The following is a 26,721-nucleotide window of genomic DNA, read 5'->3' as shown; positions in this document are numbered from 1 at the left end:
TACGGTGTGAAAGTTCTGTTTGTTTCTCCTTGATGAAACCCCCCGCCCCTTGGTTCACTCTACTTCCCTGTAAGCTAACCACCCTCCCCTCCTCCCGTCGATCACCGCTTGCAGAGGCAATAAAGTCATTGTTGCTTCACATTCATGCATTCTTTATTAATTCATCACACAAATAGGGGGATAACTGCCAAGGTAGCCCGGGAGGGGTGGTGGAGGAGAGAAGCACCAGGAGGGGTGGTGGAGGAGGGAAGGACAAGGCCACACAGCACTTTAAAAGTTTAAAACTTTAAAACTTATTGAATGCCAGCCTTCTGTTGCTTGGGCAATCCTCTGGGGTGGAGTGGCTGGATGGCCGGAGGCCCCCCCACCGCATTCTTGGGCGTCTGGGTGAGGAGGCTATGGAACTTGGGGAGGAGGGCGGTTGGTTACACAGGGGCTGTAGCGGTGGTCTGTGCTCCAGCTGCCTTTCCTGCAGCTCACCCATACACTGGAGCGTATTAGTTTGATCCTCCAGCAGCCTCAGCATTGAATCCTGCCTCCTCTCATCACGCTGCTGCCACCTTTCAGCTTCAGCCCTCTCTTCAGCCCACCACTTACTCTCCTCAGCCCGCCACCTCTCCTCCTGGTCATTTTGTGCTTTTCTGCACTCTGACATTGTCTGCCTCCACACATTCGTCTGTGCTCTGTCAGTGTGGGAGGACAGCATGAGCTCAGAGAACATTTCATCATGAGTGCGTTTTTTTCGCCTTCTAATCTTCACTAGCCTCTGGGAAGGAGAAGATCCTGTGATCCTTGAAACACATGCAGCTGGTGGAGAAAAAAAAAGGGACAGTGGTATTTAAAAAGACACATTTTATAGAACAATGGCTACACTCTTTCACGGTAAACCTTGCTGTTAACATTACATACATAGCACATGTGCTTTTGTTTCAAGGTCGCATTTTGCCTCCCCCCACCGCGTGGCTACTCCCTCAACCCTTCCCCCTCCCCGTGGCTAACAGCGGGGAACATTTCTGTTTAGCCACAGGTAAACAGCCCAGCAGGAACGGGCTCCTCTGAGTGTCCCCTGAAGAAAAGCACTCTATTTCAACCAGGTGACCATGAATTATATCTCACTCTCCTGAGGATAACACAGAGAGATAAAGAACGGATGTTGTTTGAATGCCAGCAAACATACACTGCAATGCTTTGTTTGACCGTGATTCCCGAGTACGTGCTACTGGCCTGGTGTGGTAAAGTGTCCTACCATGGTGGACAGAATAAGGCTGCCCTCCCCAGAAACCCTTTGCAAAGACTTTGGGAGTACATCCAGGAGAGCCGCAAATGCCAGGGCAAATTAATCATTAAACATGCTTGCTTTTAAACCATGTATACTATTTTAAAAGGTACACTCACCAGAGGTCCCTTCTCCGCCTGGCAGGTCCGGGAGGCAGCCTTGGGTGGGTTCGGGGGTATTGGCTCCAGGTCCAGGGTGAGAAACAGTTCCTGGCTGTCGGGAAAACTGGTTTCTCCGCTTGCTTGCTGTGAGCTATCTACAACTTCATCATCATCATCTTCCTCATCCCCAAAACCTGATTCCGTGTGGCCTCCATCTCCATTGAAGGAGTCAAGCAACACGGCTGGGGTAGTGGTGGCTGCACTCCCTAAAATGGCATGCAGCTCATCATAGAAGCGGCATGTTTGGGGCTCTGACCTGGAGTGGCCGTTTGCCTCTCTGGTTTTCTGGTAGGCTTGCCTCAGCTCCTTAAGTTTCACGCGGCACTGCTTCGGGTTCCTGTTATGGCCTCTGTCCTTCATGCCCCGGGAGATTTTGACAAATGTTTTGGCATTTTGAAAACTGGAACGTAGTTCTGATAGCACGGATTCCTCTCCCCATACAGCGATCAGATCCCGTACCTCCCGTTTGGTCCATGCTGGAGCTCTTTTGCGATTCTGGTACTCCATCATGGTCACCTCTGCTGATGAGCTCTGCATGGTCACCTCTGCTGATGAGCTCTGCACTCACCTGCAGCTTGCCACGCTGGCCAAACAGAAAATTGAAATTCAAAAGTTTGTGGGCCTTTTCCTGTCTACCTGGCCAGTGCATCTGAGTTGAGAGTGCTGTCCAGAGCGGTCACAATGGAGCACTCTGGGATAGCTCCAGGAGGCCAGTACCGTCTAATTGCGTCCACAGTACCCCAAATTCGACCCAGCAAGGCCGATTTCAGCGCTAATCCCCTTGTTATATGGGGATATGGAATAAGGAAATAAATTTTAAGAGCCCTTTAAGTTGAAAAAAAGGGCTTTGTCGTGTGGACGGGTGCAGGGTTAAATCGATTTAACACTGCTAAATTCGACCTCAACTCCTAGTGTAGACCAGGGCACAGTGAGGAGCTTGAATGGTGCAGTGGCACTTCTCACCACAGGTGTATTTTACCCTCTGTGATCTTGGGCAAATCAATTTCTGTGCGTCTGTTTACCCATCTGTAAAATGGGTAAGACACCTCTCCTGTTAGGGGTGCTGTGAGAACTACTTATTGTCCCACTTCTGGAAAATGTGTGAGGTTCAATTAAACCTGATGCTGCATTAATGGTACTGTTGGTGCATGGACACCAAGTCACTCCTGCATAGGAACAGGAATCAGGATAAGGAGGAGACTATGCCTCTAAGTGCCTCCTTAACATGATGAGGCTCGTGATTAAGTGCATGTCTCCTTAGATATACTCCTTCCCAAGACCTGCCTCTTTTTTTAATCTGTGAATTTACATGTCTGGCAGCAAGTGGACAAGAGCTTTGAGACTTGTTACTGCTCAGTGCCAGAGGATGATGTAATGAACTTAGTTACCTGGGTCCATGCAATAGCTCCCAACTGCGCTCATGAACTCTGCTTCACGTAGCACATATGGACTTAAAGGATCAAGGCCATTGTAGAGTTTCTGAGGAAAAATATTTCCCTTACAGGGGAGGTGCTTGGAGTCTCGTGAACAGGGCAGGAAATGCTGACCTGAAATCCTGTGGAGTCATCAGATCTGTCTGGAACTCTATTTACATCTTTATGTGCCTAAATACCTTTGAAAATCTGGCCCTAATCCCCTTTATATGGCTCCCCTGTACCTGTTCCTGGCAGCTTGGGCCCCCTCAAATTCTGGATTATTATTGGCTCCCCTGGCTGTGCCTACATCTTTCTTCTGCCTCTACTCACCACACTCCCCTTTGTGGGTGTAAAAGGCACACAGGTGAAAGTTGGTTTCAAAGAGAGCTTTCCATTTGAAGTTCACTAGATCCACAGATATGTACTCATCAGCTACTCCTTTGCTCAATGGTATGGATGCAAAATGGCTTCTGTGGGCCCCAAAGGAGAAGGGAATATGCCACTGAACTGCTGTCTCCTGCCTCCCACAAGCTTTAGGGCCTTTCCACCAGTTTTGCTGCCTTTTCTTCCCTCAACGGTCTGGAGCAGAGAAGAGCATGAGGCTTGTATTTGTTATGCTGATAAGTCAGTCAGCGAGCTGCAGATCCAAATTTGCATAGGTATTTCAAAGCTCCAAAACCGGAATTTTTTTTAAATCACACGTGCTGGAGACAATTGCTGTTTTCCAGGAAAAGTGACCATCTTCTTAGCTTCTGCTATAATCTTAAATTCAGCTACCAAAGTAAGGGACAAATCTGCAAACGTGCATGAAGGAGTAGTCAGTCGGTGGACTGTGGGCCAAATCCGGTCCACCAGATGCTTTTGAACAGACCCCCAAATCTTTTTATTTACTTATTATCATTATTGTTATTTTTTTATTATTTTCTCTGCTATAGCTTGACAAAGAATAATTGACTTCTCCTGCATGCATGGTTTTGTGTGTACTCAGCACCTGATGTGCATTTGCTGCTTGGATATATACCCACATATATATACCTATGCTCACATGCAGCCCTGACTTGTGCATCCATGTCAGGCATGCAGAAATGCATGCTGTTTTTAAGATTTGGTTATGTTTTAGTAAATCCTAGAGTTACAGACACCAGCAGGCAGTAACAACCAACAGTTACCACTTGAAGTGACCATTATGAATCTTATTTGAGGATGGTTATGTTCACAGAACTCTCAATTACAATGAGATTTTAGAGCTGTAGGCTCACTATCTTTGAAATGTTTCACATATTACTGTGTACAGCCAACTATTTCTCATTACATTCTGTTTGTGCTTTTGTAGCCCTCAAATTATTAATTATTTGTGGTAAAGTAATGCCTAGAAAGCCCAGCCAAGATCTAGGCTCTGTTGTGCTAGGTGCTGTATAGACACATAGTAAGAGATAGTCCCCAGCCTGAACAGCTTGGATTCTAAATAAAGTAGGTTTCCTTATTCTATAAATTGGCATGAAATTTTGGATCCTTCCCACAGGGAAGTCATTGGAGGGGATTAAAAAGACTTACCGCAACTGATACATCTGCATTGAAGCCCCGTGCCACCAAGTGGGCTCTTAACCTCTAAAGCCAAGTCTCCAGGAATCTGGCTGTACAGCTCCCTGGGAGAAGACACATAGATGTGCATGCATTATGGCATGCGCAAGTAGGAAATGTGTTGTCAGGCCTTCTGCAGCTATCCCCAGAATCTCCTTTAAAGAGGTTCTCCACTGCAGGGAGGGCACTGGGCTGTGGAAAATTAATGCAGCCACGGACTGTGTTACTTTTCTGACCTTCCCTCCATAGGGCTGGTAGGGGTATGACATGCTCATGCTCCTCCTCCACATGGATCCATGGGTCTGTGCTCTGAGGGCAGGGAGGGACACTACCTCCAAGGGCAGAGAGGGTAACATTTGCACTTGTGAGCAGATTGTGGTCCATGATTATAAATGCATGAGAAAACATGGTCTATTCTTAAAGAGTATACCATACCAGGGCCTTGTAGAGCAGCAGGATGAGGCCCCAAGTTTCACAATGCACAGACAAAAGAAGGAAAGGAAAGGAAGCAACATCAAATCATGCACTGTGGATTATGTAGGTGTGGCATGCTTGTTGGTTCTAATATTTGGGTGTATGTATTACAGACACACACACATTGATTTTATATATTTCTTACATATTATAAAGTAGGCAAAGGAGTAGAATTGGATGGTTGGTGGTGAAAAGCAGACCAAAAACAATGAAATATTAGGAGTGAAGTGAAGGAGGAGAGCAAAGTTGCTTGTCACACAGGAGAACGACAGTTCCTTAGATAAGGGTCAGCATAGAAAAATGCATGCAGACCTGAGTGGGAAGCGACAGGATTCAGTCAGATGGATAATTATAATAGTACCTATCACTTAGTGCATTTCATCTGCAGATATCAAAGCTCTTTACACAGACTGGTATTATTACCCCGTTTTACAAATGTGGATGCTAAGGCACAGAGGAGTTAAATGACTTGATTAAGGCTGCACAGCAAATTAATGGCAGAGCCAAGAATACAACAGTTTCCTAACTCTTGGTTGATGCTCATACCCACTGGACCATAAGAACGGGGTCAGACCAACGGTCCATCTAGCCCAACAGCTAGCTAATGCCAGGTGCATCAGAGGGAATGAACAGTGTAGGAAAATACTGAGTGATTCATCCCTTGTTGTCCACTCCCAGCTTCTGGCAATCAGAGACTAGGGACACTCAGAGCATGGGGTTCCATATCTGGCCATCTTGGTTAATAGCCATTGATGGACCTATCCTCCATGAACTTATCTAGTTCTTTTTTTAACTCTGGTATAGTTTTGGCCTTCACAACATCCTCTGGCAACGATGCTGTCCAAGGGAAATAGTTGGCAGAGTGCAGTGGAAAGCTGGGGTGTTGCAGAAAATAAGGGTAGATGTATAGGGCATGATTCTCCACTGCCTCACACCTTCTGTCATTGTTTACACCTGGTGCAAAGAGAGTGTAAAACTGATTATGATTTGGTAGCATCTTACACCCACTTTACACAGGTGTAAAACACAGTACAAGGTGCAAGGCAGTGGAGAATCAGTCCCTTAGAAAAGAGTCTAGAAAGTGAAGATGAGGATTTTGAATTTAACACAGATTGAGAGACGAAGCCAGGGAAAGGATCTGAGCACAGGAGAACATGAGAAAAAAAAACAAAATTGGCCATCAAGCGAACTTTAGCTGAGACATGTTGCATTGATTGGGAAGGGAAGAGATGAGAAGAAAGGAGGCCATCTGAGAGGACGTTACAGTTATCCAAGCAAGACATAATGAGCTTCATGGTTTCAGAATAGTACAGTCAATCCAGTTCACAAAAACTACATTAACAATTAGTACTAATTGGCTCCCTTGTTGACAGTCTTAGCTAAGAAACCAAGGACTGAATGAGCTATGGAGTCTAAACTAGCCTCTCACTTCTAGCTCAAAATAGAGATTGGAACAGGAACATAGAAACACAGGGTCAGAGTTGGGTGAATGGAGGTCCCTTTATACTTTCCTCAGACCTTTAATGAATATTTTTTCTAGGGAAGGAAAGGTCTTAGATGATATTAACTATGAGGAAAGAGATTAAAACAATTAATCAATCATATTGAAAGGTCTACCCCAATCAACCCCACAATCCCTGTTTATGAAATCAGTGGCAAAAGTTAAAAATCAGTACCTGTGAATCCACAATTAATCGAGAGCTAAGGAAATTATCTGCAGCATGGTACAGACACTGGGATTACCTAAAGAAACACCAAATGAAAAGGATAATAATGAAACTATTTTACCTTTTGCATGGATAGGCTTTTTGTTTAATTTAATTTCTGGGCCAAATCATTCTGTATATACAAGATAAATTGCTTTATTGGCCATTATTATAAGTGAAGTAATACCTGTGTAACAAGAAAGAACTATGAATTTTAAGATTGTAAACTCTTTGGGGGCAGGAATCATCTTTTCATGATCTCTATGACCCCTAGCACAATGGGGTTTGAATCTCTGTAGGCTCTACTGTACTACCAAAAATAATATTTAAAAATACTAAAATACTGTAATGTTTATTTCAGGGAGAGTTGTTTTAGAACACAATAGAAAACTACCGTGCATAAATACTTATTTTGTTGCGTATTCCTGAATGCTAACAAGGCAGAACCTTTCAAACATTTATTTTTCATTCCTTAGAGCTTTGTAAATCTTGTAGCCTGCAAATCTTTGAAGCAAGCTTATGAACACATGATCTCCAGAAAGCACAGGTTAGTTCTCAATGGAGAGCTCTCTTTCTTTCTTTCTCTGCAAAGTGATGAGTACATACAATCTCTCAGTGACTTCAAAGCAATGGAGCTACTACACATTTCCACTACTGCAACCAAGAGCAATTCTTCAGCACTATATATAGTTTTATTTAATATATGATAGCTGAACAGAATTATGAGTGTTGAACTCACTAAGATTCCTCGTTAGTTGCAACCTACTCAAAACTGGAGATCAATTCTCCAGAGGTGAAAAGCTAACGTGTTGCAGCATGACATTTTATTTTTCCTTGTCTGTGGTCATTTTCTCTATAAAGTCCTACATACAGCATGACGAACTGTGATATTCATTACTTTTCAATGTACTAATTTACACAAAATGTAAAGAAAATATAAGCAACAATGACTAATAGGTGCCAGCCCAGAGTTAGGTGCTCTTTCTCTGTCTCTTAGATCTTTCTGAAACCTAATTGATAACATTATAATAAGTGTTGAAAGAGAGATTAACTGCTGGCAGATGCACAGAGCATGGGAGCACTGGCATATATGTAGGATATCAATTAGATTCCTCACACACAGGACCTCTTGACAGCTGTTAAAAAAACCACTCACCATGGATCACTGTATTAACATCGAAATGTATTTTAAAATCAGCCACGCTTGGTATCAACATTACACATTCAGTGCCACATTCACAAAAATAAAGATGGCTCATACTGCACAAATAACTGAGATCCATATCTGTCTATCTCTTTTGTGGCACAGAAGGAAGCAAACAGATGGTGAATGTGCAAAAGAGATTTTAGGGAGGGGAAATCAGATATGCAGTATGGTTCGCTATACTATGTAGCTGTTGTGTGCTCCTCTGTGCATATGGGGAAGGAAGAGGTGAAGAGCCTATGATGTGAAGGGGAGAGGGCAATGTTGTCGAGCAGAAATTGCCATGTAAATTAATGATGAGAACTCCTCCAGATTTTCCACATATTATCAAAGGAGGCACAGGGGAAGTGCACAGGGGAAAGTGGGAAGCAGCCAGTGGCAGGACAGCCCAAGAACCTGAGCTGTGGCATGGGATGAACAGAAAGGAATGGGGTAGCAGCAAGGGGACAAATGGAGGTCCGTAAACTGTATGAGTTGATCAAATTCTACCCATGGTTCTGTGTGTTCAACTGGCTATGCCCTATGCTGATGTTGCAAGATCATGTGCCCTGCCATAAAGATGGGAGAGTGTGGTGGATTTCTCCCACAAAATAATTTCTCCATATTTTCAGGTTAGTCTGCCTGTTATATGGGAGAGAGAAGTTATGGCCCTAAAGATGTTCTATTTCCACTAAAAAGATTTGTTCATGTTAACCCAGATTCACAATACATTTTAATACAAGATACTGATAGAAACAAAATTATGGGTTTAAATCCTACATTATACTTCTCTGGACATTCATATAGAAAATGGGCAACTCTTTTCTTTGCTGATAAAAGGAATGATGATGTATTCACAAGTGGAATGTGGAAAGGACTTTAGTCCCTAGAACAGAAATATCACATTCACAGGCAGTGTTGCAAGTGAGCTGGGATAGTGAAGATTCCTATACTAGATTGGTCCCTAATAAAACTGAGCATTTACCAAGAGTTACCAAACCACAGCCTCTGAGAGAGTGAGGTTAATGCCTTTCCTAATTGTACGAAAAGTCAGAAATAGCTGACACCATAAGTACCTGAAGCAGGGCATAGCATTCAGGAAAATCCTGTGCTTTATGTGCTTGGGTTGCATCAAATTTTGCAGGAGAAACACAGAACCTCAGATTAGAAGAATCTTGGCAAGACAATGAAGACGACAATATTCTATTTTAGGGTATGTCTAGACTAGGAAGATAGGTGGTGTTTTAAAATGTTGAGGGCTATCTCTTAAGGTCAACAATGAAAAGCTAACATGTTTTAAAGGTGTTGAACCCTGTCTATATTAGAGGCTAAACAGTGTTTAAAAACATATTAATTAACCCCTATTAGCAAACCCATTTTGACACACTTATTTGTATAATCTATGCAGTGTTGTTATTTTTTTAAGGCTACATCATAATTTATTATTTATTTGTGGGGGCACTCACTATGTTCTAGGCACTTTACAGACACTTCAGAAGGCCAGTCCCCTTCTGACAATCTCATAGTCTACAGACAAACAAGTAAACAGAGGTCAGGGAAGGGGAATAACAATAGGTAATTTATGTACAAGTCAACTTGATTCATTATAGACAGCACAGTTGAAGTGGATTTTCAAGGGGGGCTTCAATGTGAACAGGATAGGGGTCTTATGGATGAGCTTAAACAGGTTGTACAATGCATGGGGAGGTGCATGGAAGAAGGCATGGTGATAACTGTGAGAATCTGACAATCAAGGGGACAAGGTTGGGAGGTTTGGCTTCACAATATGTTGTCCTGGGAAGATCTCCTCCTAGTTCTTGACCAGGACTTTGGATCAACCAAAGAAGAGCCCACTTCCAAAGAATCCATTCCTGTTTCTACCATAGTTCCATACATGCTGGTGCAGGACTTTGTGAGATTTAGTTAATGTTGGGTAGAAGTTCATATAGTCTGGACAGGTTCCATAAAGCTCAGAGTTGCTTATTTTTATAACAAGTTCATTGTAAAGCAAGAAGTCAGGCAGAATTCTTGAGATTTGGGCCCTGTGGTCGCCTACCTGCTGCTAGTGCAGGACCCATAACGGAAATGCACCTTGGGTTCCATGGTACCTCTCCCTCAACTCCTCGCACTATGTTGCAGTACAGAATTGGAGGAAAGTAAGAAGAATGGCAATGTCTGGGAGTTGTGCAACTCTAACCTGGCCAGTGTGCCTAGGAGGCCAAAATTTTTGGTTGATTGGATCCTCTGAAGTCTTAATCCTCTAGTCCTACTGCATCATTTAGAGATCACAGTTACATAGGAAATGGCACAGGTGTATTCTCTTGCTATTGGTGCTGCCTCCATTTTGAAATCATTGCTCTCTTGTCCATAAAGCATGGATACAAACAGTGAGACTTTAAATGGAAATCACTGGTAATTAGCAAATTGCAGATACACAGTATGGTATCATCCAAATATAAGAATTAACTAAAAAGCATTCATGCAGAATAGCAGGTTATCCTGCGGATTAGCTGTCTCACTGAAATTGTGGCTGAAAGACTATTATGTTATTTTGCTCTGATTTTAAGTCTACATTCACCTACCCTTTCTCTTCCCACTGGATCATGCAGAAGAACTGGCCCCAGGCACAAGAGCTGCTTGCAGGGCTGCTAAAACTCCTTAACCAGCACAGTACTTCACATCTTCGGCCTCCCACTATTGCTTTTGCCTACCTCACAATGCCACCTCTACTCATTCTCCTGATCCTTATATCAACTCTCCTTCCTCTTCTCCATACCTGTTCTCCAATCAACCACACCGTGCTAATTTCCTGTCCTTCCCCGTCATCCCTGGTACCTCTTCCATTCCTACCCTTGGCCAACTTCCTGCTACTGTCTCTTTCTCATTGATGATTAAAAATAGCCTGTAAACAGTCATAATTTGTATTAAACAGAAAAACCCACTACTATTACAGAAGCCCCGTTAAGATCTGCACTAACTTGTCAAATAATTATGTCAAAATTTTTCTTTTTACTGTAGCACTTGTTATCCTATCATCCCTCCCTCCTATTATTTCTTAAACTCACTCATACGTTTTGCCTTTAGACTGTAAACTCATTAGGGAAGGGCCATGTGTCTGTACAGCACATAGCAAAATGGGGCCTTTAGTAAGCCAAATAATTATTTGCCAGCTAATCAATTTTGTATATATATTTCTAACTGAGAAACTGCAATCTTAGCACTTCCAAGGACTTTTCTTCATGGAAGCAAAGGTCTGACATGTTATCATTCATTTGTAAAATGAGCTGGTCATTCCCATGCTGTGTCATCAAGCTGTAGAGAATTTACTCAGAAATTATCAACTCATCTGCAAGGATTGCAAAAGTATGGAAGTCTCACCTTGAAATGTCTTTTGAACAGCAGGAATGGGAAAATATCTGGTTGCCTGTATAAAACATCTAGACCAACCCCTATTCAACACTGTAGTGTTCAGAGCCACAAAAGAATGCTTTATGCAATATTAGCAACCCCCCACCCCCCCGCTAGGTCAAACTGATACTCTTGTGTATCTGTGGTTCACCAGCCTCTCATTTTTGGGCCCAAATGAATGAAAATATTCCATTCAATTGCTTAAACATACCTTTGGGGATGTCTTAATTTATTGTAAATCAACAGGCTTTGCAGACTGTGCTGATGTATATCTACTTACTGTAGTGACACATGATCTAGAAACACCATAGATGGACGGATGGATGGCAAGAAATGAGCTGTGACTGTCTGAACGGTAGCCTTTTACTGAGAAGTGGAAAAAATGGAATGCTAGGCAAGGGTGACGTATTTCAAACATTCACATTAGAGAAGATTTTCTCTGAAGAAATTGATAAACTAACAACCTTTCATAAAATCCGTACATTTAATCATCAAACTGACCCCAGACTATTAATAAGTGAAAGTACCAATCCAGTGTTCTATGTAATGTTCTATAACAGTTACCTGTATTCCCAGTTAGGGGAGTCTATTTGGTCATGTTAGGATATTAAGTCTACAGTTTTATTTTTGAATCTATAGACCCTTGACTAAGATCCAGTGTAATACAAGTGTCCCATCTCACACATATTCTGTTTGATGCCTATGCTCTGCAGGTGTAGGAAGACAGACTTGAAGATCTAATAGGTCTTCTCATTCTCCATTTACAATGATCTGTGCGTGTCTATGTTTAAACTTTCTGAAACTTGGGTAGGGCATTGGAAACTAAGAGCATCAGCTGAGGCGGAATTTCCCTGGAATTCTTCCATCAGGATGCTGAAACTAGCTCTCTACTGAAAAATCTAGGGACCATTATAAACCTGCAAATCTCCCATGATCCACATATATCTTGAAGAAGCCACTAAAGACAGTGGCTATCCAAGTGGCGGCCTCTTATCTCTGCACTGCCATCTAGCCCCTGCAGCTTACTGACAGCTTGTCTCCTGTGCAAAGTGGAGCTGCTTGTTTCTTAACCTCTGTTCTCCCAGAAGCCCAGGGAGGGTGTGTGTGTCACCGGACAGATGAGAACCTATAAAAGTTACTACAGCATTTGTGTGATGTAAATTTCCATAGCTCTGTTTCATGCAGTTGGTAGAGGGAAATTATTCCATGAAGCATGGATGGCTGCCAGACTTACCCCTCCAAACACTTTGGAACCCGAACACAGCACCCAGGGACATGTTTCTGTGGGGTTTGAGGGAGTGGTGGCATGCCATCCTGCCAACTCTCCTCCACTCCATGTGCCCTCAGGCCCAGATCTAAAGATTTCATCTCCTTTCTTGCTGAAGTCAAGGGGAGCACAGAACCCTCTATCTTCCTTGCCAGTCCTTGCACTCACATCATTACTAATCTGGCTGGCTCTGTTATAGATCTGTGCACTTTTCTTGGGAGTTAGCATGTTTTGGGGAATTAAGCATTTTTCTTGACTTTGTCACTTTTAGTGTTTCTGCCTATCTGAGGGGATGATCCCACCTAAGTTATTCTCCAACAAATGTGCCTATCTTTCCACCTGGACTTGAGTACTAAAGCAGTGGCTCTCACCTTTCCAGACTACTGTACCCCTTTCAGGAGTCTGATTTGTCTTGTATACCCCCAAGTTTCACCTCACTTAAAAATTACTTACTTTCAAAATCAGACATAAAAATACAAAAGTGTCACAGCACACTATTACTGAAAAAATGCTTCCTTTCTCATTTTTGCTATACAATTATAAAATAAATCAACTGGAATATAAATATTGTACTTACATTTCAGTGTATAGTATATAGAGCAGTATAAACAAGTCATTGTATGAAATTTTAATTTATACTGACTTCGCTAGTGCCTTTTATGTAGCCTGTTGTAAAACTAGACAACTATTTAGATGGGTTGATGTACCCCCTGGAAAATCTCTGTGTACCCCCAGGGGTACGCATACTCCTGGTTGAGAACCACTGTTCTAAGGTATATTTGTCAGTGCAATGGAAAGATTTAGTCTTTTGAGCATAAGGATTCTTAATCAATAAAAATCACATTACAGGTAACCTGACTTCTGATTTACTCTGGTGTAACTAAGAGCAGAATTTGTCCCGTAGACCCTAATCAGAAGACAGACAGCAGGAAAACATTTAATCATAGAACAAGAATGCTACTACAAAAGGCAGCATATGCATTACAATAAATGGCATTATGTATTGATAAATACTGCACAGACTATAAAGACTGTAGATTTAACTACAAGCAATAGCATTATGAGCAGTGATATGATTAATAGCCAGTGATACTGGAATAAAATGAGATTATGTGATAATGGGCTCTAGCTATTTTGGCCAGGGCAGTAATCTGATGTAACCTCATAGTGATGCCAAGACATTATATTTCAAAAATTATGAAATATTTACCCACTCAAAATTCTATTACAAATGTTTTAATTCACATCCATTTCAGTCATTTGGTACAACAGGAATCATCTGACATATGTTGATGAAGCTGAAGAACTGAAATGCACAGAGCTCTTAGGGTGAAATTCATCCCTTGCAGGGGGCCAGCACAAGACACATGAACTACTCAAGTCTCACTTAGATACCAAATGGTGCATGGGCCTTCTGCTGGTCATCTGCACAAGGGTGAATTTCCCTTTTATTGAACAGCTAACATCTAACTGGCTTGGGGAATGTAACTGTTCTGTGCTTCAACCACTCCAAAAACCAGCTACTTGATAATATCTTCTGTTTGTAAAAGTTCACAGTCTTTAATGATAAACTGATTTGTTGGCTAACATTAAGGGGCCAAATTCAAGCTAACTCTCAGATGCTTATTCAAGTCATGTTAAAGTCAATAGGAGTGTTTCCACCGATTTCGATGGCATTTGAATGAATGGCCCAAAGTGAGATAGCCAGTCAGGGTGCAATCCAGCCAAACCCCACACAGTTGACACTCCAGAGTTCCTCCTTGGCCCCAGCAGCAGGGCAGGCATTCCAGGGTGGGGTCTTCCTGACCTCTTACACATACATACCCCTCTGGAATTATTTGTGCTCCTAGTATGTGTAATCTATTTGGGTGGCTGTGCAGGGATTGTGTGTCCACTTCTAGGATGACAAAAAGAAAACAGGCCCCCATTAAAGCAACTCTTTACATTGTTAAATGTGAACCCCTGTCTGTGCTAAAAGTATTTAAGGCTAGCATCTGATCTATAGATATTTTCAAAATTGGGATCAGACACCAAACTTCTGATTATCTGACACCAGGTCTGAGTAAAATACCACCCTAAGAGCTACAGAATAAAAATATTATAAATGCTTGCTATTAATTATGTATTATATTCAGCAGAGTAAATATATTAAATTTTCAGTTTGAGCAAGCTAATACTTCACTTTACTATCATTGTGTAGTAGTTTAAAGTATAGTAATTTATCCAAATTTTAAACTCTGAAATTACAATTAATTTTCTCCTATACAATTCTATAAATAACTAGAAATTAGGTCTACAATTGATATCACAAAAGAAGTCATTTGTATGTGTGTGTATATACATATATATATTTGTATGTATACATTGATTTTGAAACTAAGTAAGGCTTTCCTTATTGTTTCTGATACACAATGGCATTTCTGTTATTGATCAGTGAAGCATGTCTCTGTAGAGAATAAGATGTACCTCATCTTCATGACTTTCTTTAACAGCCATTGTAGCATTCCTCTGGGTATTTTGACCAAGCTTGAGATTCTTCTCATTAGAGAGAGATGAGGTAACCAGGGTTCCCCATTTAGGCTTCAAAACAGCCATGTAACGCTATATGAAACTCTATGCAGCCAAGGTGTAGGGTGGCATGCAGAGAGCAAAGACTCATACATTCATGATCATATCATCAAAACATGGCATGTCCACTGTAGATCACTACAGAAAATGCATGATCAAGGGTGACAATGTGGATGTGCTGTATGCAAGGCTAAAGTAGGTACCCTGTCAGTTACATCACATATTGCATTTAATCACTGCAAATTCTAGAAATATTCTGGATTACTGAGTTCTGAGTATTATCAAGATAATCTATGTGAGGTAGCATGCTTAAAGCAGACTGAAAGCCAAGATCCTTGGATTCTCTTCTCCTCTGACTTGATTTCGAGTAACTTCAGCACTTAGCCTCTCTTTGCCTAAATTTCCCTAGTATACAGACAACACTGTAACACTTATCTACTTCCCAGGGGAACTGGGTAAATTCATGCATTTGTACACCACTTTGAGATCCTTGGATGAAAGGTGCTATAAAATTGCAGGGAAACATTAGTGCAAGCTATTATTTCTGAACTCAGATTTAGCAGTAGCCACTAATAAATGAATTGTATCATACCATCACAGGCATTTGCTAAAAGCTGTATTAGCCTCATTCTGAGTTTGATATGAGGCCTTTCTCTTTTTCATCCTTAACTGAAATCTGGCACTTGATTAGAGCATCATCTACCTGCAATAACCCAAGAAACACCTAAAGATACATCACATTGCTTACATAAATTACCAAACATGCGGCTGAGGCATTTGAAAAGCCACAAATCTTGTCAATCAAATGAAGATCTAAAGAGTTTACTGTCACTTTGGATCCAGATTGTGTCAAGACAAAAACATTCCTTAGACACATTTAGAAAGGTTGCCTCACCACAGTCATCCAGTGTGTCATCATTTACCCTCCTCCTTCCACACACAAAAATCTACTAATATCCTCATAGCTGCAGTGGTGATTAGAACGCGTTTAATGTGGGAGCTCATATATATATATATATTAGGCTTTTGGCATGTTGTTTATTTAGATGAAAATCACATGAAAATAATGTAACTTAAGAATTTAACCTTAATTAGAGTTTAATGCATTAGGAAGCTACTGAGATGTACTTTTATGGGGATGCATATTTAATTTGTGATAATTTATTCATGTCACTTAGGAGTTCATCCTACAAGACTCTAGCCTTGATCCAGCAAAGCACTTAAGCATGAGTTTTATTCTCTGCTGAATATAACCGCATTCTCTGCCAAAATGAATATAATACAGGAAGGATGTTGGTGTATGAAAGTCTGCATTTTAAGAATGTGGCTGTCCTCTGCCTCCCTCTGAAAAAATTATCTTGCAGATAATATGGTTTATTTTCCAGCTTGGAGACTGATTACACTGTGGCACAAACACAAGGCAAGGTGGCATTCCTCCTGCAACATAAGAGTACAAAGTTTCTTCATGCTGACTTGGTTAAAGTATCTGTACAATCAGTGTGTGAAGGTCAGGGAAGGGTATTTCTATGCCTGATCAAGCTCTTCAAAAGGTTGTAGTCAGCTCTTCCCTCACACAGTGTGACTCCAGCATCTTCAGTCCCTAGGGCTATGTCTTCACTACCACAGTAAGTTGACCTAAGTTACACAACTCCAGCTATGTGAATAAGTCCATAACTTATAAGTGAATAACGTAGCTGGAGTCGACGTAGCTTAGGTCGACTTACTGAGGTGTCTACACTGTGCTGGGTCAACGGGAGACTTACCTTATTCTTCTCGTTCAGGGTGGAGTACCGGGATCGACCAGAAAGTGATCTGCTGTCGATTTAGCAGGTCTTCAGTAGACCCGCTAAATCGACCCCCGGTGCATCGATTGCCGGAGCATTGCTCCGGCGGTAGTGTAGACATAGCCTAGGACTCCCAGCCCTCTTCCTCTGGAGTGCCTTTGTGTTGTCTGATGCCTGTAGCTACAAAGTCTGAGGTCATGGAGAAGTCATTATTCTAATACACTTTTGACTAGTTGTATATTGTTTCATTTCTAAGATCAAGAATGGTAGATTCAGAACTGCAGACTTCTCTTCTGCAATGATTAAACAGGGCCTATGTTACAGTATCAGCCATACAATATCAGCCCCTATATGTTATTTCATAAACTTTAGGAGACATTTTACATTTTGAAAACAAGTCACAAAAATCAATTATATCCTCTCAAGGAGGAGGATATCTGAATTTTTTCACCTAATGATAATGATTTGTTACCAAGATTTCACAGAACCAAGTGACCTGTTACTCATATGTGTACTATGCAAAAGAATATCACCACCTAGTTTAAAGTCCTTATTAAAGACTTTCAGAGCACAATAATTTATATTTTAGAAGTAAATTTGGGTGGACGTGACTTTTCACCAAATTTTGTGCAATGATAACAGGACAAGGCATTTGTGCACTCAGCAACATTTCTTTTGAAGGAGAGGGTAGGACTGTTGCCTAATCGTTAGAATGGGAAATTAGAAATCAGGGCCCTCGGGCTCTGTTCACAGCTTTGCTATTGACTGTCTTGGAAGAGTCACAGACCTCTTTGTCACTCAGTTTATCCATACATAAAATGGGGATAACATTCGTGTCTCTCTCAGGGTGGTGTGGTGCTTCCATTGTTCAGGCTTAAGAAGTTGTTTGAAATTCTCTGGTGAAAGTTACTAGTTAAATACAAAATAGTCTATAACAAAGTAATAACAAAACAACTTAGTTTGTTCCGATTAACAGGTACATTACATTCCAACTAATCCTTCATATAATTTTCTTGCTTTCAAATATTATATCTGGATAGTAGCAAGAAAATGCCTCATTTACAATGGAAACCATATTTTGATTAAAACAATTCAGAGGGGGTGCAACTTTCTTGATTTGTTTTGTTCCATATGAAACGCATATGTCAAAGCCCCTAGATCTTGCAAGCTTTCATAGCTCAAGTTTCTATTTAAATCAATGGGAGTTCTATGTAAGATGCCTTTCAGGATCAAGCCTTTTACTGGTACAATGGAACATGAAAGTATGTGATTACTAAAGCTTCAGTCCTGCAGTGTGTTCTGTGTGGGTGAGTCCCTGTGCCTGTATAGTGCCCCACTGACTTCAGTGGGACTTTATGGGGTGCAGGGTTTCCACTTGCATGGAACTCTTTGCTGTAAGGATTGGGCCTTTAGTTACAACATCTCTCCTATAGGTTCTATAGATATAAGAATATGTACACCTTATCAAACAGCAAGATGATGTTATTCAATCAACCTACTTTAGGACCCTACCTTGCTTTCACCGACTTCAGGGTGGGACCTTAGATATTTGAAATTGTATAGATTATGGTCAGATGTAGACTTTTTTTTTTATGACATACCTGTGGCCACATACATTTTCACATCAATACTGAAATTCTATTGAACAATACTACATTGGTGCAATCTTTACTATATTTTTTTCAATCTTTATATATTACTTAATTTATCTCAAAAAAGTAGTTAGGACTGTGGCCCAAATTCAGCAAGTCAATGGGACAACTCACATGCTTAAAGTTAGGTACGTGCTTAAGTACCCTGCTGAACTGGGGCCAGAGTGTGCAGCTGAGGATATCAATCCTAACTATTTCCCCTTTGTTAGATGGGTAAGGAATAACAAGGGTCAGAAATCCTTTTGTAAAACTAAGAAACAGAGTGGGTCAAGTAGAAATTGCAATTTAGCTATTAAAATATTTGAATATTTGATCCATTTCATTAGTATTAATCTGTTCTATTTTGCAACATGTACACTGAAAGCAAGATTCAATACTGAATTAAAGTTATCAACTGAAAATAGTTTTTCTTTCTTTTTTATTGAATAACACAGTTATCTAGATAAGCCTATTTAAGGGTTGAAAAGTAAAGGCTACTGAAACATGACATTTACTTTATTTGGTCATTGCACTTCACTTTCAAATTACTAACTTTAGTCATCTGTGGACTCATTAACATTTAAAACTGATCAATAAATTAAGACACTGACATAATTTCTTTACTTGCATTTTCCTCCTAACCCAAATTCAGATTCTCCAAAAGTCAAACTCCTTCACAGTTACCCAGGATACTTTCTTTTAGCCTAACCTTTCCTTTCTCTCTCTTTCTTTAAATGCTCAGTTAACAAAAAACCATAAGATTGGATGAGGATTGGATGACGATCAGGGGGGCATGTGTTGGGAGTGACATCAACTGAGACAATAAAAGGGCTTCTTAGTTACTAAGAAGTTCTATTTTAAAGTTACATTTAAGGGGTCCACTAGACCAATTCAGTAGTCTTTAAATATACACAACATCAGAAGACAGTCAGCTGCTGACTTATCAGAAGCAGAAACCTGTTTAAGACATTATTTGGTAAGTATGTCATATTTTCTTTTAGGATATACTAGATAAATGATTTTAATAACAAATTATAGTTCAGTTTGTGTATTTTGTTTTCTGATTAGGTTAAGCATAAAAATGGAATGAAAGTGAAAATCTGCTGTTTTTAAGATTGTTAACTGAATCAGCTTTTTAAAATTCAGTTAAATGAATAAAATTCACCTATGATGGTGGATTAAAGAAATAACTCAAAGTGAATTCAACCACTGGATTTAAAATAGTTAGATGCTGTGCTTGGAGCATATTCATGCTCTGATGTAAAACATGGTGCTGTAAATGCTTTTCTGACCTACGGTAAAACTGTAAAAATCAAACAGGAAAGTAACAGTAAAAATGGCATTGGAGGGCTCTATATTTATTCTGTCTCAGATACGCCACATCAAATTTGCTTTATTTACAACTCAAAAGATGTTTTTCTAGCTATCACCACTAAAAACTCAAATTGGAATCTGAAATTCAAAGTTATTTCTGCCTTTCAAAGTTGTTTCTGCCATCACCAGTACTAAGTATTCTGCAATTATAATTCAACTGACAATTTTGTTGATGTGCAAAGCAAAATAAAATCCATCTCTCTCCCATAGCGATATGACCTATGTAGTACAAGAAACTGTAAAAACTTGGGGCCCAATTCTGATTTTTCTCACATCAGGTTATATAGGGACTAACAACACTAACTTCAGTAGTTATGCCAATTTAAAGCTGCCATAAGAGAATCAAGATTCTTGGTTCTATCAGCAAAATCAGCAAAGTTTAGTGACACACAAGAAGCAGACAAAATCTAATACTTTGCATTTACATAGCTGTATGCAGGTATTTCAAGGAGTTTTACAAATATCTCCATGAGACAGAAATTAATAATAAATAATAATACTTTCCAACTAAACACTGCTTTGCATCCAAAGATATTAAAATGGTGGGTATTATTATGCCGATGATAACGTGGGGTAACTGAGGCATACAGCAATTAAGAGACTTGCCCAAGATTGTACTGAAAGTCATTATAAAAATTAGAAATAGAATCCAGTTCTTCTGATACCTAAATTCCTTGTTGTATCCACTACATGTGAAAAACATTTTTACACAATCTCTTTTCTGACTATATACGTGTTCAACACTTTTCTCTGTACCTAACCCTAACTGTACCCCTAGTTTAACTGGTTTGAAATTATTTGAAACATAGATTTACAAATTTCCTTCTTTTTATCCTTATAGTTAACATGATTTCTGTCAAAGATATGGCTAAGACTGCAGTTGTTGTATATGCAATTTGTTTCTTTGCAAAATCTGATGGAAGACCAGCGATGTAAGTATATTGCTATACATTTTTTGAATTTGGGGATATTTTTACTAATATTCTTTACTTTCCTCTTGACTGATTACCTGCCTATCATCATCTGAAATCTGACATAAAGTACGAGAATTAAAATAAACAATGCCACAAAACTAGACCATTTCCCTCTTCTAACCCTCCTCCGACTAATAAATCCACCATCAATTAAATATCACTATTTCCCCTCCCACCAGCAGACAGTATATCCCCTCCTGGGTAAAAATCCAGGTTGAATAAATATGCCTTGCACTGCCTCCCAAAAGTTCCCAAACTTGGGCTTTAGTGGAGATCAAGAATTGAAGAAAAGGCCATTATGAGATTGTTACTTTGTTCACCCTTCATACAGGAAGAGGTCAGTGAGTGAGATGCAACTGATGCACAATCTTGGGGAGCACCTGCATACTGTGGAGAGACAGGATTGGCTTCAGATGAAACTGCAGGATGTGCACAGTGCTCCTGAGGCACTGGTGGATGCTAGGACCCAGAGGCCCCAAAAGAAGGATGATATTGTTCTGGGAGAGATCAGAAGTCAGAGGCTGCTCCCTGAGCGTTTGCAGGCAGCAATGCAGAAGAAACCTGGTGTTCTGGACAAAGCTTACATGGACAACATACTCTTCAAAACAAAGTCCCAGTGAAAGAGGCATAGCATTGTATCTGTCCAAGTAAGCACATGTCTGTAAGTCACTGAGCAACTAGGGCATTTTATTATTATTTATTATTTGTATTACATTAGTTCCTAGAGGCCCCAACCAAGACTGCAACTCCATTCAGCTAGGTCCTTTACAAACCTAGATTAAGAGATTGTCCATACCCACCCATCTCAAATGTTGATAATTTTTGAATATCTAATTCAATTGCTAATGTGTCCCATTTATTTCCAACGTTTAAAAAAAAAGTATGTTTAAAAAACCAAACAAGAAGGAGGTTTAAATATAAATAGTTACAAAAAAGGCAGAGTTAAAATAATTTAAGACCAGGTTTTACCACTCTTACATTGAGTAGTACCTTAACCCAGTGGAATCCTCTACAGAATAAATTACTAATCAACCTAAATGAGGATGGCAGAATCTGACCCCATAATAAAAAGGGCACCAGTTCTACAGGGACTTAAACATGTGCTTCACTCTACACAAAGTGACCAGTCCCATTGATCTTCCACTCACAATGCATAAAGTTAAGCTCACGTCCGTTTACAAGATCAGGCCAAGATCTGGGAAGTGTTAATTACACATAAAAATAAGAAAAAGAGGATTTTAATTTAAAAAATATTATAAAGTAAGGTCAAATATAAAGACAGGAAAAACAAAGATTATCAATTATTAAAAGGAAAGGGCTAGAATTAAAACTAATTCTATAAACAATAGAAAAATCAAGGGTTAAATATAATATTAAAATAAGGGAAAGGTTTAATTACCCAACAAAGGCCAAAAGGATAGGATTTATAACATAAACAATAAAAGGAGATGTAGTGGCATGCATCTAGGTGTGAGGTTAGGTAACACAAAGTGGGAATGAGGTATGGATCAGACAATTAAAATTAAAACCAAAATCGTACAAAATATTTTCATCCTCTCTCTTGTCTGTAAATTATTCACTCTCTAAATTGTCTGTAAGTTATCTTAGGCCCCATATGTGAGTAACTTGATGCATGTAGGACTAATAGTTCATATGGGTAATGTTACTCATGTGCAGGCATAAGTATTTACAGGAATGGGGTAATAGATTCTAAAATCCTTGCAACGGGTTCCCATTAGCCTGTGGAAATCATTGCCACAATATACCACAGAGGCTGAGAGCTTAGCAGAATTCAAAAAAAGACTGGACATTTTTATGAATATCAAAAAGGTCTATAAATAAAATTGTAAGGATAAAAAAAGAATAACAAACAAAAAATCCTTAACCTGAATTTTGGAAGGGATACAAACCCTCATGAATTGAAGGTTTGGAGCATATGGAGCATAAACATACTTCTGACTAATGGAGTTTAGGAAGAAACTTTTCCTATAGGTAATGTTTTCCATAATTGTCTGCTGTGGAGTTTATTGCACCTTCCTCCAAAGCATCTATTACAGAGCACTATCAGAACCAGATACTGGACTAGATGAGATGAACTATTGGTCTCAGCCAGCCTGGCTTTCCCCATGTTCTCTAGCCATTTTGCCAGCCATGGAAGTAAACATTTTCAACACCACCCACTCCCTGCAATGGCTAACGGGAGGGGGGCAAAAAGGGCTGGCCAATCAATGAAGCAAATGGAAAATGGCCAGCCAGGCAGAGCATAGAGCATAAGATAAAGGCAGAATGGGTAACAACAGCACAGCGCTCCCTGGAAGTTGGCACCCAGGGCAACTGCCCTGCTTGCGTGCCCCTAGAACCTGCCCTGTTTCCAGTAATGTTTATTTGTCTGTTTGGTGCCTTCACACTTTGGGAAACCAGTGAACAAATAATAAATAATAATTTCAAAATATAAATTCAAATCTTTTGCAAATTAGAAATGTACTTGCAACTAGTGAACTGTATTTTGTTATCTTGACTATACCTTTACTAATGTAAAGGCCCTAATGCTACAAACAGATGATGCACTAATGCAGACCCTGCACCTGCACAAAGTCCCATTACAGTGAATAGTATGCGATGGGTGTTTAGGGTTCTATGATAGTACATCTATTTGTGGGACTGGGGCCTTAAAGTGCACCTTCTATTTATTCTTTTGTTGTATGTTTGTGCATAACTTAAAAAGGAATAAAATTGCATTTTTGTACCTATGTCTCGCTTATGTATCACCAAATAAAATGGACCAAAAGCTCTTGGACATTATTATAAAGCATAATGAACTCTGATTTTCCTGTCAGTATTTATATCGGTAAATGCGCGGATGAGATGATGGTGTAGAGAGGAAGGTTTTAGGTTTATTAGGAACCGGGGAACCTTTTGGGAAAGGGGGAACTTATACAGGAAGGATGGGATCCACCTAAACCAAAACAGAATCAGACTGCTGGCATAAAAAATTAAAAAGGTTGTAGAAGATTTTTTTAAAACTAAGAGCTGGGGGAAAGCTGACAGGTGCGGAGAACCATGCGGTTTGGGTGGAGACATCCCTTAGGGATGAATATATTAAAGGGGGAACTCTATATCCTAGTAAAGAGGATAGGAAAGAAGTGGTAAAGGTAGGAGCTACTGAGGAACAGTCAAACATAAATCCCATTTAAATATACCACATGATGGCAAGCAACTGAATATGGATAAAATGTACAAGTGCTTATATACAAATGTTAGAAGTCTAAATATTAAAATGGATGATGGGTAAACTAGAGTGCCTCGTATTAAATGAGGATATTGATATAACAGGCATCGTGGAAACTTGGTGGAATAAGGATAATCAATGGGACACAGCAATATTAGGGTACAAAATATATAGAAATGACAGAGTAGATTGTGCTGCTCGGGGAGTGGCACTATATATGAAAGAAAGCATAGAGTCAAATAAAGTAAAAATCTTAAATGAATCAAACTGTACCATAGACTCTATGAACAGAAAGTCCATGCTTGAACAATAATAGTATAGCAGTAGGAATATACTACTGACCACCTGACCAGGATAGTGACGGGACTGAAATGCTCAGGGAGAGTAGAGAGGCTACAATGGCAGAAAACATAATAATAATGTGGTATTTCAACTATCCTCAGAAAGGGATGCAGAGATAAAACTTCTAGACACCATAAATGACTGCTTCTTGGAGCACCTTGTCCTGGGACCCACAAGGGAAGAGAAAAGGAGTACTTGTGGCACCTTAGAGACTAACCAATTTATTTGAGCATAAGCTTTCGTGAGCTACAGCTCACTTCATCGGATCCATACTGTGGAAAGTGTAGAAGATCTTTTTATACACACAAAGCATGAAAAAATACCTCCCCCCACCCCACTCTCCTGCTGGTAATAGCTTATGTAAAGTGATCACTCTCCTTACAATGTGTATGATAATCAAGTTGGGCCATTTCCAGCACAAATCCAGGTTTTCTCACACACCCCCCCCACACAAACCCACTCTCCTGCTGGTAATAGCTTATCTAAAGTGACCACTCTCCTTACAATGTGTATGATAATCAAGGTGGGCCATTTCCAGCACAAATCCAGGGTTTAACAAGAACGTCTGAGGGGGAAAACAAGGAAAAAACAAGGGGAAATAGGTTACCTTGCATAATGACTTAGCCACTCCCAGTCTCTATTCAAGCGTAAGTTAATTGTATCCAATTTGCAAATGAATTCCAATTCAACAGTTTCTCGCTGGAGTCTGGATTTGACTGTAGCTCACGAAAGCTTATGCTCAAATAAATTGGTTAGTCTCTAAGGTGCCACAAGTACTCCTTTTCTTTTTGCGAATACAGACTAACACGGCTGTTACTCTGAAACAAGGGAAGAGGCAATTCTTGATTTAGTCCTACGTGGGGCACAGGATCTGGTACAAGAGGGAATATAGCTGAACCGTTCAGTAACAGCAACCATAATGTATTAAATTTATATTCATATAAAATTTAATATCCATGTAGGAGAAAAATGCCAAAGAAACCTACCACAGTAGCATTTAACATAAAAAAAGGCACCTATATAAAAACGAGGAAGCTGTTAAACAGAAATTAAAAGGAGCAGTCACAAGGGTGAAAGGCCTGCAAACAGCATGGAAACAATTTAACAGAAGCTCATACAAAATGTATACCCCAAATAAAAAAACAGTAAGAGGACCAAAAAAATGCCACCATGGATAAACAGCAAAGTAAAAGAGGCAAAAAGGCATCCTTTAAAAACTGGAAGTCAAATCTTAGTGAGGAAAATAGAAAAGAGTATAAACTCTGGCAAGTCAAGTGTAAAAGTATAAGAAGACAGGCCAAGAAAGAATTTGAAGATCAACTAGCTAAGGACACAAAAACTAACAGCAATTTTTTTTTAGTACATCAGAAGTAGGAACCTGTGAAACAGTGGGGCCACTGGACAATCAAAGTGCGAAAGCAGCACTCAAGGAAGAGAAGACCGTTGGGGTGCATTGGGGGAGGGATTCTTTGCATCAGTCTTCACTGCAATGGATATGGAGGAGATCCCCACACCCGAGCCATTCTTTTTAGGTGACAAATCTGAAAAACTGTCCCAGATTGAGGTGTCAATAGAGGAGGTTTTGGAACAAATTAATAAGTCACCAGTATCAGATGGTATTCCTCCAAGGGTTCTGAAGGAATTCAAATATGAAATTGCAGAACTACTAATTGCAACCCACCACTTAAATCAGCCTCTGTAAAAGATGACTGGAGGGTGGCTAACGTAATTCTGATTTAAAAAAAAAGTCTCCAGAGGCGATCCTGGCAACAACACACCAGTAAGCCTAACTTCAGTGCCAAGCAAATTGGTTGAAAGTGTAAAATTATCAGACAAACAGATAAAGATGATATGTTGGGGAAGTCCAACATGGCTTTTGTAAAGGGAAATCATGCCTCATCAATCTATTAGAATTCTTTGAGGATGTCAACAAGCAGGTGGACAAGGGTGAGCCAGTTGATACAGTGTACTTGAGAAAGCTTTTGATAAGATCCATTACCAAAAGCTCTTAAGCAAAGTAAGAGGTCATAGGATAAGATGGAGGGTCCTCTCATGAATCAGTAACTGGTTAAAAGATAGGAAACAAGGCGTAGGAATAAATGGTCAGTTTTCACAATGGAGAGAGGTAAGTAGTGGGGTCCTCCAAGGATCCGGACTGGGGCCTGTGTTATTCAAAATATTCCTAAATGATCTGGAAAAAAGGGCTAAACAGTGAGGTGACAAAATCTGCAGATGATACAAAATTAGTCAAGATAGATAAGTCCAAAGCTAACTGCAAAGAGTTATAAAGGGATCTCACAAAACTGGGTGACTGGGCAACCAAATGATAGATGAAATTCTGTATTGAT

At 40.0% G+C, this 26,721-nt stretch overlaps 2 protein-coding genes across 2 annotated transcripts in view; one reads left to right on the top strand and one right to left on the bottom strand.

Annotated features, from left to right (window-relative positions):
• Positions 1-200: 200 nt before the first annotated feature.
• LOC141988938 (zinc finger and SCAN domain-containing protein 29-like) overlaps positions 201-26,721 on the bottom strand; it is a 30,957-nt gene continuing 4,436 nt past the window's right edge. The window contains exons 2-3 of the mRNA XM_074955087.1: positions 1,396-2,020; positions 201-807 (exon numbers count right to left, since the gene is read on the bottom strand). Of these exons, the coding sequence (XP_074811188.1) occupies positions 760-807; positions 1,396-1,974 (627 nt within the window). The 5' untranslated portion in view covers positions 1,975-2,020 and the 3' untranslated portion in view covers positions 201-759. The remainder of the gene's footprint in view (positions 808-1,395; positions 2,021-26,721) is intronic.
• PTH (parathyroid hormone) lies at positions 20,667-22,072 on the top strand. The gene is made up of 2 exons (XM_074956954.1): positions 20,667-20,760; positions 21,134-22,072. The coding sequence occupies exons 1-2, from the start codon at positions 20,675-20,677 to the stop codon at positions 21,420-21,422; spliced, it is 375 nt and encodes a 124-aa protein (XP_074813055.1). The 5' UTR covers positions 20,667-20,674; the 3' UTR covers positions 21,423-22,072.

This window comes from Natator depressus, chromosome 6 (genome assembly GCF_965152275.1).
Source record: "Natator depressus isolate rNatDep1 chromosome 6, rNatDep2.hap1, whole genome shotgun sequence".
NCBI classification, from domain to species: domain Eukaryota; kingdom Metazoa; phylum Chordata; order Testudines; family Cheloniidae; genus Natator; species Natator depressus.
This window is presented reverse-complemented; position numbering and strand designations above follow the sequence as displayed.

Bases quoted from the DNA above. Each gene is read 5' to 3' on its own strand.
- PTH (XM_074956954.1), top strand. From the start codon at position 20,675: ATGATTTCTGTCAAAGATATGGCTAAGACTGCAGTTGTTGTATATGCA. The intron at 20,761-21,133 runs GTAAGTATATTG...CCCTTCATACAG, and splicing joins TCTGATGGAAGACCAGCGAT to GAAGAGGTCAGTGAGTGAGA.